This window comes from Lytechinus pictus, chromosome 3 (assembly GCF_037042905.1).
Source record: "Lytechinus pictus isolate F3 Inbred chromosome 3, Lp3.0, whole genome shotgun sequence".
NCBI classification, from domain to species: domain Eukaryota; kingdom Metazoa; phylum Echinodermata; class Echinoidea; order Temnopleuroida; family Toxopneustidae; genus Lytechinus; species Lytechinus pictus.
The window spans coordinates 64,393,921-64,411,701 of NC_087247.1; the positions used below are offsets into that span (position 1 = coordinate 64,393,921).

Below are 17,781 nucleotides of genomic sequence, written 5' to 3' on the forward strand. Positions count from 1 at the left end.
TATCACTACCTTCCTAAAACTAGTTTACTTGAAACTAGTTAAAACGTGTTAAAAGAACGGTCGAAGCGATCTTCCAAACCGGTTCATAAAACCACCTCGCGATGTAGTTTTCAAGATTTCTTTGCCTTGTTAAACTGGTTTTAGCGTAAGTGAGGACACAAGCGTTCTTCGGGGAGCGATCTTCGCACATTTTGAGTGCGCTACTCCACACACTATGTGTAGAATGCTTACGCTGCGGTTTTGAATTTTTGCGCGAAACGTGTCACCCCACTGAAGGCGTTCCCATAGCAATAAGTTTAATATTTTCATATTTTTAAAATGAAATACGAAATAAAGGTTATTGCATCTTTAAATTTTGCATTGTTTTGGTGAAACAGTTGTATGCCAATAATAATAATTCAAGCATGCGCGGAACTACATGTATACTGTTCATCTTGGTTAAAGGTGCTCAGCTGAGCAAGGAGTTTCACTCATTTGTGCATGCTCGAGGCAGCGTGTATATCCAGCTAACAGACCCGATTCTGTGCTACCAGAAGGAGTTTGTAAGAACCCTCGCGTTATTTTAGTTGCTTCACTTCAATTTACTGCTGGTACTAAGCCTAATTTGTTAACCTTGACAGCCAGTCACAGCTCGTCATTTACCGTCAATAATGATTTAATGCAATGAATGTGTTGATGATGTCTTATCTCCACTTTCTTTCTTTAAAAAGTTGATACACCAATGATGATCTTACACATTGAGTCAGTAGTCAATCCTAGATTTATATTCTTTGAGCATAAAACTTGAATAATTTTAGATTTTCCTATTCATTTCAAAATGAAGAGTGGGGGAAATTCTATTAGAGCTCTGATTGCTTATTGATGATAGGCATTGAAATGTTTCAATGAAATGATATTAAAAATGGAAAACTTGAAAATTAATATAACTTAATTACTACCTGATAATGTCTGCATTTTGCTTGTTTAGATTACCCTATTTATTGAAATGGTTTTCATTTTCAGCTCGAAATACATTAAAAAATTCTTATGAATTTCTTCTGATACCTGTATATATAGATTTTCTCATTAAATTGTAGTAACATGATGTATATTGTGTAAACTAAGATTCATTTTTATAAACCACAGTGTACCAACATTACTGAAATATTTTTAGAACTCTTTATCCACTTAAAATTTAGTTTTGAAAACCGGTTTTTGAACTGTACTTTGAGGGCCGCTATAAAACCAATTCCTTGTATTGTAAAGTAATATCCGTCTTGTGGTTTCCTATTACAGGAAGCAATTGAAAGTGTGGACTTTGTATCAGCTAATCTCATCAATCCAGGTACGTTGTTTGGTTCTCCTCTTCTTGAAACATCCACTTGAAGTTAATCTGGAGTTGTGGTTGAATTTTAGTAGTCATTGGCAAGAAAATTTATTACAATATTAATCATGCGAAAACATAGAAAATCAATCAATCATTGAAAACATTCTCTAAACTTTACTCCTGAAGCTTATTGAATTGTTCCAAATGCTAAATGTTTTAATAAATCACCAATCAGATGTATTGCATTTTGGAGACAAATTTGCACTTGTAAATTTTTTTATGATTTACTGATATCAAATTTAAGAACTCTTTTTTTTTTAAATTAAATAGGCCTATCTTTATTTGTCATTTTCTTTTTAGAATCAATTAGAGTTGGTTTCTAGTAAGTTTAGAGATGTTTTTGTTTTCTAGGTTCAGTCTCTAAAGTTTTCTCTGATGGGGATGATTCATATGATATTGTAGTCAACCTAGCAGCCGAGACTCAGTATGGCAGAGCTGATGTGGTGAGTACAACATATAATATCAATATCATACCCCTTTTCTGAAGACTGACATTTCACAGTGTACCTATTTCTATAATAAACAGTTTTTGTCTCGCCTGCATAGCAGAGAGAGACTATAAGCGCCCCTTTTCCGACGTTTTTTCCGTCAATATTGAAATCTTCAACAAGATTAAGTTTTTGAAATGTCATCATTTAGTATATAAACCTAGTTCATGAAACTTGGACATACAGCACCATGAGGGTAATCAAGTATTTACTGAACATCCTTCCTGAGTTTCGGATCACATGACCAAGGTCAAAGGTCTTTAGGGTCAATGAACTTAGACCATGTTGGGGGAATCAATATTGAAATCTTAACGTTAAGTTTTTGTCTCACCTGCGATGCAGAGTGAGACTATAGGCGCCGCTTTTTCGACGGCAGTGGCGTCAACACCAAATCTTAACCGAAGATTAAGTTTTTGAAATGACAGCATAACTTAGAAAGTATATGGACCTAGTTCATGAAACTTGGTTATGAGGTTATTCAATTATTACTGAACACCCTGCCTGAGTTTCAGGTCACATGACCAAGGTCAAAGGTCATTTAGGGTCAATGAACTTAGACCATGTTGGGGGAATCAACATCAAAATCTTAACCCAAGGTTAAGTTTTTGAAATGTCATCATAACTTTAAAAGTTTATGGATCTGATTCATGAAACTTGGACATAAGAATAATCAAGTATCACTGAACATCCTGTGCGAGTTTCAGGTCACATGATTGAGGTCAAAGTCATTTAAAGTCAATGAACTTTGGCCAAGTTGGGGGTATTTGTTAAATTACCATCATAACTTTATAAGTTTATTGGTCTAGTTCATAAAACTTGGATATAAAAGTAATCAAGTATCACTGAACATCCTGTGCGAGTTTCAGGTCACATGATTGAGGTCAAAGTCATTTAAGGTCAATGAACTTTGGCCAAGTTGGGGGTATTTGTTAAATTACCATCATAACTTTATAAGTTTATTGGTCTAGTTCATAAAACTTGGATATAAGAGTAATCAAGTATCACTGAACATCCTGTGCAAGTTTTAGGTCACATGACCAAGGTCAAAGGTCAATGAACTTTGGCCATGTTGGGGGAAATTGTTGAATAACCACCATAACTCCAAAAGTGTATGGATCTAGTTCCTAAAACTTGGACATAAGAGTAATCAAGTATCACTGAACATCCTTTGCAAGTTTCAGGTCACATGACCAAGGTCAACGGTCATTTAAGGTCAACAAACTTTGGCCAAGTTGGGGGGTATTTGTTGAATTACCATCATAACTTTGAAAGTTTATGGATCTGATTCATGAAACTTAGACATAAGAGTAATCAAGTATCACTGAACATCCTGTGCGAGTTTCAGTTCACATGACCAAGGTCAATGGACTTTGGCCAAGTTGGGGGTATCTGTTGAATTACCATCATAACTTAAAGAGTTTATAGATCTGATTCATGAAACTTGGACATAAGAGTAGTCAGGTATCACTGAACATCCTGTGCGAGTTTCAGGTCATATGATCAAGGTCAAAGTCATTTAAGGTCAACAAACTTTCGCCAAGTTGGGGGTATTTGTTGAATTACCATCATAACTTTGAAAGTTTATGGATCTGATTCATGAAACTTAGACATAAGAGTAATCAAGTATCACTGAACATCCTGTGCGAGTTTCAGGTCACATGACCAATGTCAATGGACTTTGGCCAAGTTGGGGGTATCTGTTGAATTACCATCATAACTTAAAGAGTTTATAGATCTGATTCATGAAACTTGGATATAAAAGTAATCAAGTATCACTGAACATCCTGTGCGAGTTTCAGGTCACATGATTGAGGTCAAAGTCATTTAAGGTCAATGAACTTTGGCCAAGTTGGGGGTATTTGTTAAATTACCATCATAACTTTATAAGTTTATTGGTCTAGTTCATAAAACTTGGATATAAGAGTAATCAAGTATCACTGAACATCCTGTGCAAGTTTTAGGTCACATGACCAAGGTCAAAGGTCAATGAACTTTGGCCATGTTGGGGGAAATTGTTGAATAACCACCATAACTCCAAAAGTGTATGGATCTAGTTCCTAAAACTTGGACATAAGAGTAATCAAGTATCACTGAACATCCTTTGCAAGTTTCAGGTCACATGACCAAGGTCAACGGTCATTTAAGGTCAACAAACTTTGGCCAAGTTGGGGGGTATTTGTTGAATTACCATCATAACTTTGAAAGTTTATGGATCTGATTCATGAAACTTAGACATAAGAGTAATCAAGTATCACTGAACATCCTGTGCGAGTTTCAGTTCACATGACCAAGGTCAATGGACTTTGGCCAAGTTGGGGGTATCTGTTGAATTACCATCATAACTTAAAGAGTTTATAGATCTGATTCATGAAACTTGGACATAAGAGTAGTCAGGTATCACTGAACATCCTGTGCGAGTTTCAGGTCATATGATCAAGGTCAAAGTCATTTAAGGTCAAAGTCATTTAAGGTCAACAAACTTTCGCCAAGTTGGGGGTATTTGTTGAATTACCATCATAACTTTGAAAGTTTATGGATCTGATTCATGAAACTTAGACATAAGAGTAATCAAGTATCACTGAACATCCTGTGCGAGTTTCAGGTCACATGACCAATGTCAATGGACTTTGGCCAAGTTGGGGGTATCTGTTGAATTACCATCATAACTTAAAGAGTTTATAGATCTGATTCATGAAACTTGGATATAAAAGTAATCAAGTATCACTGAACATCCTGTGCGAGTTTCAGGTCACATGATTGAGGTCAAAGTCATTTAAGGTCAATGAACTTTGGCCAAGTTGGGGGTATTTGTTAAATTACCATCATAACTTTATAAGTTTATTGGTCTAGTTCATAAAACTTGGATATAAGAGTAATCAAGTATCACTGAACATCCTGTGCAAGTTTTAGGTCACATGACCAAGGTCAAAGGTCAATGAACTTTGGCCATGTTGGGGGAAATTGTTGAATAACCACCATAACTCCAAAAGTGTATGGATCTAGTTCCTAAAACTTGGACATAAGAGTAATCAAGTATCACTGAACATCCTTTGCAAGTTTCAGGTCACATGACCAAGGTCAACGGTCATTTAAGGTCAACAAACTTTGGCCAAGTTGGGGGGTATTTGTTGAATTACCATCATAACTTTGAAAGTTTATGGATCTGATTCATGAAACTTAGACATAAGAGTAATCAAGTATCACTGAACATCCTGTGCGAGTTTCAGTTCACATGACCAAGGTCAATGGACTTTGGCCAAGTTGGGGGTATCTGTTGAATTACCATCATAACTTAAAGAGTTTATAGATCTGATTCATGAAACTTGGACATAAGAGTAGTCAGGTATCACTGAACATCCTGTGCGAGTTTCAGGTCATATGATCAAGGTCAAAGTCATTTAAGGTCAAAGTCATTTAAGGTCAACAAACTTTCGCCAAGTTGGGGGTATTTGTTGAATTACCATCATAACTTTGAAAGTTTATGGATCTGATTCATGAAACTTAGACATAAGAGTAATCAAGTATCACTGAACATCCTGTGCGAGTTTCAGGTCACATGACCAATGTCAATGGACTTTGGCCAAGTTGGGGGTATCTGTTGAATTACCATCATAACTTAAAGAGTTTATAGATCTGATTCATGAAACTTGGATATAAAAGTAATCAAGTATCACTGAACATCCTGTGCGAGTTTCAGGTCACATGATTGAGGTCAAAGTCATTTAAGGTCAATGAACTTTGGCCAAGTTGGGGGTATTTGTTAAATTACCATCATAACTTTATAAGTTTATTGGTCTAGTTCATAAAACTTGGATATAAGAGTAATCAAGTATCACTGAACATCCTGTGCAAGTTTTAGGTCACATGACCAAGGTCAAAGGTCAATGAACTTTGGCCATGTTGGGGGAAATTGTTGAATAACCACCATAACTCCAAAAGTGTATGGATCTAGTTCCTAAAACTTGGACATAAGAGTAATCAAGTATCACTGAACATCCTTTGCAAGTTTCAGGTCACATGACCAAGGTCAACGGTCATTTAAGGTCAACAAACTTTGGCCAAGTTGGGGGGTATTTGTTGAATTACCATCATAACTTTGAAAGTTTATGGATCTGATTCATGAAACTTAGACATAAGAGTAATCAAGTATCACTGAACATCCTGTGCGAGTTTCAGTTCACATGACCAAGGTCAATGGACTTTGGCCAAGTTGGGGGTATCTGTTGAATTACCATCATAACTTAAAGAGTTTATAGATCTGATTCATGAAACTTGGACATAAGAGTAGTCAGGTATCACTGAACATCCTGTGCGAGTTTCAGGTCATATGATCAAGGTCAAAGTCATTTAAGGTCAAAGTCATTTAAGGTCAACAAACTTTCGCCAAGTTGGGGGTATTTGTTGAATTACCATCATAACTTTGAAAGTTTATGGATCTGATTCATGAAACTTAGACATAAGAGTAATCAAGTATCACTGAACATCCTGTGCGAGTTTCAGGTCACATGACCAATGTCAATGGACTTTGGCCAAGTTGGGGGTATCTGTTGAATTACCATCATAACTTAAAGAGTTTATAGATCTGATTCATGAAACTTGGACATAAGAATAATCAAGTATCACTGAACATCCTGTGCGAGTTTCAGGTCACATGATTGAGGTCAAAGTCATTTAACCACTTGACTGCTATAGGCTGTAATGCGCACTGACCCCCTGGTGCTACTGAATGGGACTAACAAGTTAGATCTATTTGGGACTACAACCGACAGCAACTTGGGGGGGAAAATTCTAAATAATCACATCACTTTCCTCATCACTATTTCCAACATCCATTAATAAAATCATCCTCCCCTTCTGACCCAGATCTTTCACTAAATTTATCACTCCTATTGTCAAAAGTTTCTTCAAAATCCTTCTGATTCACTTCTCCACTGCGAGTCGCCATTTTGAACTGAGCGTCGTACACTTTCACTATGGCAGAGTGAATACAAACATTTATAAATCACTGCAAAAGTTTCGATAACTTTTTTGGAATGGCGCCATCTGGTGTCCATTGTCAGAAATTTGATATACACACGCTGTTTTCATTGTAGGGGCTTTAACAGCGAGGTGCTGACGCCTCAAACAGAAGATAGGTCAAGCACGTAATATTACGTGCCTCGCACAGATTGTACGCTCGCCCAGCACGTAATATTACGTGCTGCGCAGTCAAGTGGTTAAGGTCAATGAACTTTGGCCAAGTTGGGGGTATTTGTTAAATTACCATCATAACTTTATAAGTTTATTGGTCTAGTTCATAAAACTTGGATATAAGAGTAATCAAGTATCACTGATCATCCTGTGCAAGTTTTAGGTCACATGACCAAGGTCAAAGGTCAATGAACTTTGGCCATGTTGGGGGAAATTGTTGAATAACCACCATAACTCCAAAAGTGTATGGATCTAGTTCCTAAAACTTGGACATAAGAGTAATCAAGTATCACTGAACATCCTTTGCAAGTTTCAGGTCACATGACCAAGGTCAACGGTCATTTAAGGTCAACGAACTTTGGCCAAGTTGGGGGTATTTGTTGAATTACCATCATAACTTTGAAAGTTTATGGATCTGATTCAGGAAACTTAGACATAAGAGTAAACAAATATCACTGAAGATCCTGTGCGAGTTTCAGGTCACATGACCAAGGTCAATGGACTTTGGCCAAGTTGGGGGTATCTGTTGAATTACCATCATAACTGAAAGTTTATAGATCTGATTCATGAAACTTGGACATAAAAGTAATCAAGTATCACTGAACATCCTGTGCGAGTTTCAGGTCACATGATCAAGGTCAAAGTCATTTAAGGTCAACAAACTTTGGCCAAGTTGGGGGTAGTTGTTGAATTACTATCATAACTTTGAAAGTTTATGGATCTGATTCATGAAACTTGGACATAAGAGTAATCAAGTATTACTGAACATCCAGTGCGAGTTTCAGGTCATGTGGCCAAGGTTAAAGGTCATATTTATCGTCAATGAACTTTAGTCATGTTGGGGATATTTGTTGAATTGCCATCATAACTGAAAGTATGTGGATCTCGTTAATGAATCTGAGACATAGTATCACTTGACATCCTGTAGGAGTATCAGGTCTCATGACCAAGGTCAAAAGTTATTTAAGGTCAAATGTTGGGGGTATTTGTCAAATTGCCATCATAACTTTGAAATTTTTTGGATCTCGTTAATGAAATGTGGACATAAGGTTTTTTTTTATCTCGTTCATGAAATGTGGACATGGGGGTTATCAAGTATCACTGATCGTTTTGCACCAGTCTTAAGTCTTATGATGAAGGTCAAAGGTTTTTAATGAACATAGTAAACAAATATATCAGGCTTTGAGAAAGTATAGAGGAATTATTTATCCGAGGTTGGTCTGGCAACGCGGAACGCGGATTGTGCTTGCGCCGACGCATCATGGGACTTACCCGGGAGAGAAAGAGAGCTGACCCGTGCGCCCGAGAGTTGGTTTTCTGAAATAATGACGTCAGAATATTGGTAATAGCGAAAAATGTATCGAGGTCTGATGTCACGCAACATCATAGTTGAAATATATTTGGTCACATGATGGTATTTGAACCAATCACTATACAGGATTTAATCTATGTAGGATGTTTATAATAATATATGAATGGTGTTCTTTGTGAATAGTTATTCAAAGTCAGCACTGCTGATAAATTGAATCGCGTAATGCAGGCAGGACAGCCAGAGGCGTTCCACTTGTTAAATGGTTACATTGGGGAGGGTCAAGGCGAAAATCCTTTTACACCACTGAATAAATTCAATTCATATATAGTGTTGAATGGAGGATGTCACTTGGGACCAATTTCTAAACCTCTGAAATTTGAAAAAAAGGAATGTTGTAATATGAACATATTAATCATAGCCCCATTCATTTGGAATGGTACAGTTTATTGAAAGCAAGACACTAATTAATCTTCTTGAGATGGTAAGAGAAGTTGTCCAAGAAACGTCATCATTATCTTGACTGTGACAGTTATTAGAAGGCTGAAATGATGGGACATCCCTAATACTCATATACAGGAGAAAGTTAGCCACAAATCTTATGGCAAGATATCTGTCTATTATTAAAATTCTTATTTAAATTGTAGTTATAAATATTTTTTTTTCTATTTTATTGGTAGATATATGAGGAAGGCATTGTAAAACTCAGCCAGAATTGCGCCCGTGAAGCAGTAGCTAGAAATGTCAAGAAATATATTGAGCTATCAACAGGTCAAGTTTATTCTTCAGACAAGGTAGGCCCTACATATAGTAACAATTTATAGTTACTTCACTAGGAATGAGTTACTGCTAATTTTATATCCTCTCTTTTTCAATCCATAATTATATGTGATATTATGGTTATATTTTTTAAAATATCATTAGCGTAGTCCACTCCCAAAAGTAGTTGATTTAGATAGAATGGTGAAAAAAATTGAATAAAAGTAACAATTATGCTGAAAATTTCATGAAATATGGCTTGAATGAGTAGATTGATACTATTTATTTGCATTGTGAAAGAAGAGAGGGATATTGTATTCAAAATTTTCTTTAGTCTCACCATGGACCCTACCACAAAGAGTATTGTGTTTCTCCTTGGTTTCACAAAACAATTTTATGTACAGTCTGGTTAATATGCTAATGTGTTTGTCATTTATGTCACATAATCTCTATTTTTATTTCATTGTATCTCATAATTCAATTATTCAATTCAATTATCCTCCTTGACCATATAAAATTACAATCATTAAAACATCAATAATCAAGAGCTTCCTTGATCTACAAAAAGTAAAGTATTGTGTGTTGCCCCTCTTATTTTGCATCCCCTTTGTCATTGTGTCATGAGACAAAGCAATATCTTTTAGTAATTTATCAGTCTAATCATTTTTTTGTAATCAATTTGTTTTTAAAACACAAACAAATTTAAAAAGAATGTGGTTGATGATCATAACATTGGTGGTCATCCGAACACAAATGACACTGCAAACCTCTTTCAGAGAAAATCGACTTCAAAGTTTACAATAGTTGTCACACTGAGTTCCTGAGCCTTTATACAACATATTCATTGCGAGAAAAATACATGGTTGGAAAGACCAAGACAATTGCCTGACATTGGTATCTTTATATTTACACAAAACCAAGGATCAGAGAAAATATCGAAAAAGAGCTACCGGTACATGCTTGTAATTTTGGATTGAGCGGTTTAGATTTTCCCTGTACAAAAACGCCATAGGAGATACAATCGTTTTGTCACCTGCAAAGTCATTGCAGTGCCGATATGACGGTTTGGCATTCGCATATTAAGTGTGCGCAGCTGTTGTTTGCTCTGCTACAGTACCCGTTTCCATTGGGATTTGCGTATTTTATCAACAATTTGTATGGCATCGCCGTGAAAATCCTCTCATGTCTCAGAAACTAAAATAAATTGCATCCTATAAATTTAGTTATGAATAGAATAGGACTTGTACTTTCATTTTCTGCAAAAATCTCAAAATCTATTAAAAAAAAAACCAGAATTGACTGATACAACAGTTCCGATGAACGCCAATGATAAGTTTATAGACTTAAGGTAGTGAGGTATTGATTGTCATGATATTGATGTAGTTTGCTGAATTCATAAAAATACATAAATAGTGATAATATGTTCATAAGTATAGTGCTGCTACTATGTGCATATACTCAACTGATATCATACCTCAAAGTTCTGTAGCAGAGCCGCCATATAGGCACAAAAGCGAAAATATGTAATATATATATATATATATATATATATATATATATTAATACATTAAAATAGCTTAGTACTTATTCCTGGTATCCTTGGAATAAAACCTGATTTCAGAAATCCAGCAAGGAAAGTTCTTCCAAGCTTTCTCCATGGACAGGCATTGCTAAATGTAAATTACAAGTAGAAGAAGAACTCAAGAAGATTGATGGGTAAGTTTAATTTCTGTCTATTCACCCATTTCATTCTCAGACACTTCTATCTCTTCATCTCCCACACTTATTCCTTCCCTGTTATATTCCCCCGTATCCCTCTTTCCAGTTCTTGCAAAATAGGACTGGATTTTGTGGCTATGAATGTATTAAAGGCAGATGTCTTCACATAACTGAATTGCTCATGAACAAAAGGTAGAGAAGAATGGAAGAACTTTGACATATCTTTTAATATTTTCTCCCCAAATTAGTTTAGTTGATTAGAGTGTTTGGTTGTCTCTCTTCCCAGGAGCTGTTGAAGACTTGTTGCTGGTTGACTAGAAACCATGAAGTATTCCATAATAATCTAATTTAATCATATCATATCATTTCTTTATCCTACAGATTAAACTACTGTGTATTAAGGCCAGCAATTGTGTATGGACTAGGAGACAAATATGGCTTGAGTGAGTAAATTGAAACGAGAGGGAGGTTATTTGTTTTGTTGAACTATCATTTTATGTTTTACTATTGTGTATTTTCATGTAGATTGCTGCTACTGAAAAGTGTGTCACATGATACTGTATGTGAGATGTTTTCTATTTTTAAGTTTTCATACTAGTTTATGAGATTAATTATCGCCTATTAGTCAATAAGAATGTTTGTAACTATTTGAATTTTTTAGTACAGGTTAAATTGCCATTGTTGCGTGCTAAAGTAAATTAATTTTGTTTCAAATTCAATGTTTCCTCCCCCTTGTTTTACAGCTCCTAGATTAATAATTGGTGCAGTTTATAGACAGCTGGGAGAAAAGATGGAGGTGAGAAATTAATTTCTGCAATTTTGTAATTTCTTGTTTGATCTTTGTAGAAAATACAGGAGGCTCATTAATGGACCACATTGATGGTCAAGCTTTTCATTTAATGTGAAGATATAAAGTTGTTAATCACTAAAATATCTTCAAGATGAAATGGAAAGTATTCATAATAAACATACTAGGCCCGTTTTGAAAGTCCATTTTTGATGCACGTGTACACGGCGTGTTTTTCGGTCATGTACACGTAGAGTTTGTAAAAACTGAGAGCCAGTTATTTTACGTAATATGATAACTTGCGTTAGGCCTACGTCATATCAATTATTTAGTAAACAGCTTTGATTCGATCGAAGATCGATGCATCGAAATTTTAAGGTGGAAAAATCAAGCCCATTTTTTTGCTCTGTCATGACCGTGCTGAAAAACAACTAAAAAAAACCAAAAGGTATCCAAGCATTCTTCTCAAAATATCTAAAACATTGATATTTGCAGATGACAATATATACGTTTGAAATAAAATGATATGGAAGACAGAATCACGCAGAGTCGATCCGAACAACGATTCTCGGTCAACTCACAGTCCAGACTCGCACACACACTACATGACTACAGCCGGCCCCTTAATACACTCGCTCTCCCGAAACGACAGGCTAGCTTGCCGCCCAACAAGTGCTATACGAGCGGAGACCAACTTGCCTGAGATGTAGTTGGATCCAAATTGAGCTCCAAATGGATGGGAATAAATATCATACGTAATTTTCTCAGGATGGTCATTGGAATTGGTATTCTATGCTGATATAACGATTGTGAGAAAAGTTTGTTAGTTATGACAATGTTCAAGAATTTATCATGACAATGATGTGATTGATAATCCATTTTTAGACACAGGACAATGCAGAGCACTGATTTGATCGAAATAAATACGAATGTCTCAAATTGAGCTCTAAATTTATATGATTGATTATTGGATGTAAATTATTGTTAAATTATTACGATTTGAAAACATTCTTTGGCCATACTAAAAATAATGGTAATGTCAGCAAAGTTATGTTATTTTGGAATATGGAAGTACTCTGGACGTCTCCGAGATAAAGAAGCACCGGCATTGGGCATGCGCAATTGATGACATAATTTTCCATTCATGAATTCAGAGAGCTCTAAATTCTAATGCGGAGTTGGGCACAAACAAGCTTCAAATTAATGGGAATAAATATCAAACATAATTTTCGCTGCTTTCTCATGTAAAATTGTATTCTATGGTGATATAACGATCATGAGAAGAGTTTCTGCAACGACGATGTTTGAATATGAATCCTGATATGATAGTTGTTGTTTAGACAAGTGCACCCATCGCTCTAAATTCATAATAGTGATCATAATAATAATTGGATTTATATAGCGCTTTTTCCAGAGGATACAAAGCGCTGAAATCATTTGCAAATTATTGTTCAAATATTACGATTAAATTAAAATTTTCTATGGTCATAATAAGAAATATTGTTAATGAAAGCAAGATTCCTTTTACGTTGATTGCATTATGATTTTCCTTCTAGATCAATTTTGATCTGGTTTGATTAAAGCACATTGCACATGCGCGATCAATGACGATAAATTCCATTTTATATTCATGAATTCATCATGCATGAATTACCTCAGCACGAACATACGAGTGAGACTCAAACTAGGATCAAAATAAACTTCAAATTAATGGAGAATAGGCATCATAATTACACAATAGGTTTCATTTTGGGGAAATATAAAGTTAGTAGTAGTTACTACGAAAAGGCATGGATAAAAGGTCATAGCTCATTTTTTTATCAAGCATTACGTCACTGCATTGTATGTAAACTTCGTGCCCCAGGCCGCTCCAAGACAGATTTCATTCATTAAACATTTGTGAGCGCTGTGGCTTCTTGCTCAAATACAGAACTTCAAGGGTGGGTATGAAAGTCGAATTTTGTGATTAAAATTTGTGCAGCGTGCAGCGTTGAGCCACCACCCCCAGGCCAATAATGAATGAGTCAGACATTGTGGTGGTGTCATGCATGGATGACCCATTATATAACCCTTATTCCCACCACATTGTTTTCAACTTTGAAAAAAAATATTACTTTTTAGAGGGAAAAATATGAATTTCATCCAAAAAAGTAAAAAAGGGTGTGAAATAGATCAGTGCTTTTTACCTGCACACGTCTTTAGATATAATAAAGAAATAAGAACAATATTGATAGTCCAGGTATGGATTCTCATTCTTGTCATAGTCTTTTACATGATGGATGCATAAGAAATGTGTGGATGTGAAAATACCGCATTAAGTTCGGACTGGGGTAATTTGTGCCAGCCAACATGGGGCAAGTTGAGCCATGGTAATTCTTATGGTAATGTATAAAAAACAAAAAACAAACCTTAAAAAGCCATTGATATGCAGACAGAAAGGAGCAAATTCACATGACAGTTCTTTTACTTTTAGAGGATGTTAGTATTTATAGAGAATTAGCAAGTGAAAAGACTTTAAATAAAAATTGACATGCTGGTTCTTCCTGCATACATTTTGTACATAGTTTTTGTGGCTCAACTTACCCCAGAAGGTGGCACAACTTACCCCATAGATGGGGCAAGTTGAGCCATTTGACATGGTTTTTTTTTTCAAAGGTCACAGTGACTTTCAGTGTGGGGGTAGAAAGTTATATATAGATCTATGAAAAATATTTCCCAAGAATCAAATTTAAAGGCAAGGTACTTAATACTACAATATTATTAGTCATATCAATTCTAGCATGCAAAATGCAAAAAGTGTCACAACTTACCCCGCCTTCCCCTATTCTATTAAACTAATATTCTAATATTCTAACCTTTAAGAAAGTAGTTTGTATTTAGATTACTAAATAAATCCTTTAAACAATGCATCGTTTATTTTTTTCAGACCAAATCTTGCAAATACTCGACTTTTATTTGCAAATATTCCAGTGCACTGGACCTAATCAGCATTAAATGTATCACAACACACACACATCTAATGTGATATTTTTGTAAGAATAGAATATGTAAACAGTGTACTAGTATCTAAGCTTCTTGCTCTGTGTAACTGTAGCTCATTTGTTTTGAATATATAGTGCAAGCAGAAATCAATCAGTCATGAGTAATATATTCAATTTTGCTTATTGATGCTACATGGACCAAATACTGATCAAATTTTCATTAATAAAACAAATATGGTATTCACTGTATCATTCACTGTAACCACCTTTTATGGTATTTCTTTTTGTCCATGTTTATTCTTGAATGTGTGCAGATGCTGTGGTCAGCTGATCTAGGGATGAATACAGTTCATGTAGATGATGTATGCCAAGCTATCTGGCATGTTGCTAATAAGGCTGAGAATGGTGAAGTCTTTAATGTAGTGGACAAGTCATCTACAAGTAAGAGTTATTCTATTATGATCATGAGCCATTATTGTGGTAAATCATTCACTATGAGGAAATAGAAATGTATTGGGCAAAAAAGTATGAATTATGTGATATTTGATAGTAGTATGCTAAGAGGAAGGATGAGCAAAGTGATATGAGAATTTAATACAAGGTTATAAAATTATGCTATTCATGACACTTTTTATATCCATACTGAATTCCCATATTGATTTCCTTGTTGTAGAATTCTTCCATATATCTACAGAATCCTTGCATGTATCTTCTACATTTTGTTGATCAGTAATGTAAGTTTGTAAGGCTATATTTAATGTTTGGTGAAGAAATGCCCTCACAGTCCTAGATCCCATTTGTCAAAATACAATATATTACACAATGTTCTGCTTTTGATTGAATATCAACATCAATTTTAAATGATCATTTTTGTGAAACTTGTTTCAGATATTAGGAAAGTTGTTAAAGATCTAACCCAGAACTTCTTTTGGAACTTTTGGCTTTTTATCTCCATTTAAATTACTCCACAGAGTTTATAGCTTTACTCTGTAGTGCTATTGTTGCATACGAATCGAGTGGGAATTATTTATTGAAGCCACATTCCTCTTTTCTTGTTTCTGTTTATACAGCACAAGGTGTGATCTCAGATCTTGTTTGTCAAATCTTTGATATCAAGTTTGGATTCTTGGGAACAGCTCTTACTAAGATTGCTGAAGTAAGCTTATCTTCGTTTCAATCTGACTCAAAAGACATATATTTCCAAGCACTTATATATTATTGAATGGCCTTGAAGGATATATTGTATACATCCCAAAGTAGTCTCATATTGCCCAGAGCCATGATGATTGGGTCTTCTGAGGGAAATGTGGTAACTCCTCAATATTAGTGCCAGTCAATATCATTATACCTACAGCAGTATAATGTGAAATTCAGGCTATCATTGTAGTAACACAACAAAGGTCAAAGGTCACTTAGGGTCAATGAACTTTGGCCATATTGTTTTTTTAAAGGAATTGTCATCATAACTTTGAAATTTTATGGATCTAGTTCATGAAACTTGGACAAGAGAGCAATCAAGTATCCTTGAACATCCTGTGCTAGTTTCAGGTCACATGACCAAGGTCAAAGGTCATCTAGGGTCAACAAACGTTGGTAATGTTAGGGGTATTCGTGGAATTTTCATCATAACTTTAAAAGTCTATGGATCTAGTTCATGAAACTTGGACATAAGAGCAGCAATGTACCCCTGAATACCCTTTGTGCATTTCAGGAACATTGCCAAAATCAAAGGTCATTTAAAGGTCAATGAACTCTGGCCGTGTTGGGAGTATGTGTTAAATTGGCATCAAAACTTAGGAAGTTTATGGATCTAGCTCATGAAACATCGACATAAGGGTAATCAAGTATGAATGATTGTTTTGCACAAGTCGTAGGTCACATGATCATGGTCAAAGTTAATTTTGGGTCAATGGACATTATATTTTATTATCATATTAGTGTTTTCTTCTGTGAATGATTATTCATTAGCTGTTTTCAAAGGAAGCATTGCTGCTATATCGAATTGCGTAATGCAGACGAGACTGCCAGAGGCGTTCCACTTGTTTTAAGTCAAGCATGGTTGATTATTGGTGTTCAAACTCTTGTCCATACTCCTCAAAGAAAATTTAAATATTTGGATGAAACTTTCTGTCATAATTAACATCCTGTGGTTCATAAACAAAAGAATTGTACCCCCCCCCATAATTGATTCTTACAGGTATATTTGAATGTTTATTGTTCTCATTGTGTGTCCATGTGTGATTGTAGTATCTCTTTCTTTCATTTGTTGCTATGTAGTTGAGTAACAAGGACATAGCTGAATTTTGCAATGATAAACATACTGAACCTTGGTCAGAAGCATGTAAACTGGATAAGATAGAACACACACCACTCAGCCCATATCTAGATGCGGTATGTATATCTGCTCTATTCTTTAGCTGCTGATACATACAGCATTTGCTCCTGTAATTGTTTATTTTTGTCTCACCTGCATAGCAGAGTGAGACTAGAGGCGCCGCTTTTCCGACGGTGACGGCGTCAACATCAAATCTTAACCGAAGGTTAAGTTTTTGAAATGACAGCAAAACTTAGAAAGTATATGGACCTAGTTCATGAAACTTGGACATAAGTTTAATCAAGTATTACTGATTATCCTGCCTGAGTTTCAGGTCACATGACTAAAGTCAAAGGTCATTTAGGGTCAATGAACTTAGACCATATTGGGGGAATCAACATCAAAATCTTAACCTGTGGTTAAGTTTTTGAAATTTTGTCATAACTTCAAAAGTATGTGGACCCAGTTCATCAAGTATTACTGAACATCCTGACTGAGTATCAAGTCACATGACCAAGGTCAAAGGTCCTTTAGGGTCAATGAACTTTGACCAAGTTAGGGGTATTTGTTGAATTACCATCATAACTTTGAAAGTTTGTGGATCTGAGTCATAAAACTTGGACATAATAGTAATCAAGTATCACTGAACATCCTGTGCGAGTGTCAGGTCACATGACCAAGATCAAAGGTCATATAAGGTCAATGAACTTTGGCCATGTGGGGGTATTTGTTGAATAACCATCATAACTCTGAAAGTGTACAATCAGTCTGCAAGCCCCTGTGTTAATGAGCAAATGAGCAAGATTTATCCAAGTCCTCTCGTGGCTGAATTCATGTCCCTGCAAAATCTCGTGAATTGCGAGACTTT

At 35.4% G+C, this 17,781-nt stretch overlaps 1 protein-coding gene across 1 annotated transcript in view; it reads left to right on the plus strand.

Annotated features, from left to right (window-relative positions):
• The window catches only part of LOC129256820 (uncharacterized), a 33,637-nt gene that overhangs the window by 8,645 nt on the left and 7,211 nt on the right, over positions 1 to 17,781 (plus strand). Inside the window, exons 3-11 of the mRNA XM_054895012.2 lie at positions 1,276 to 1,324; positions 1,718 to 1,809; positions 9,034 to 9,147; positions 10,734 to 10,828; positions 11,213 to 11,274; positions 11,575 to 11,627; positions 14,914 to 15,040; positions 15,670 to 15,755; positions 16,877 to 16,990. Coding sequence (XP_054750987.1) covers positions 1,276 to 1,324; positions 1,718 to 1,809; positions 9,034 to 9,147; positions 10,734 to 10,828; positions 11,213 to 11,274; positions 11,575 to 11,627; positions 14,914 to 15,040; positions 15,670 to 15,755; positions 16,877 to 16,990 — 792 coding nt within the window. The remainder of the gene's footprint in view (positions 1 to 1,275; positions 1,325 to 1,717; positions 1,810 to 9,033; positions 9,148 to 10,733; positions 10,829 to 11,212; positions 11,275 to 11,574; positions 11,628 to 14,913; positions 15,041 to 15,669; positions 15,756 to 16,876; positions 16,991 to 17,781) is intronic.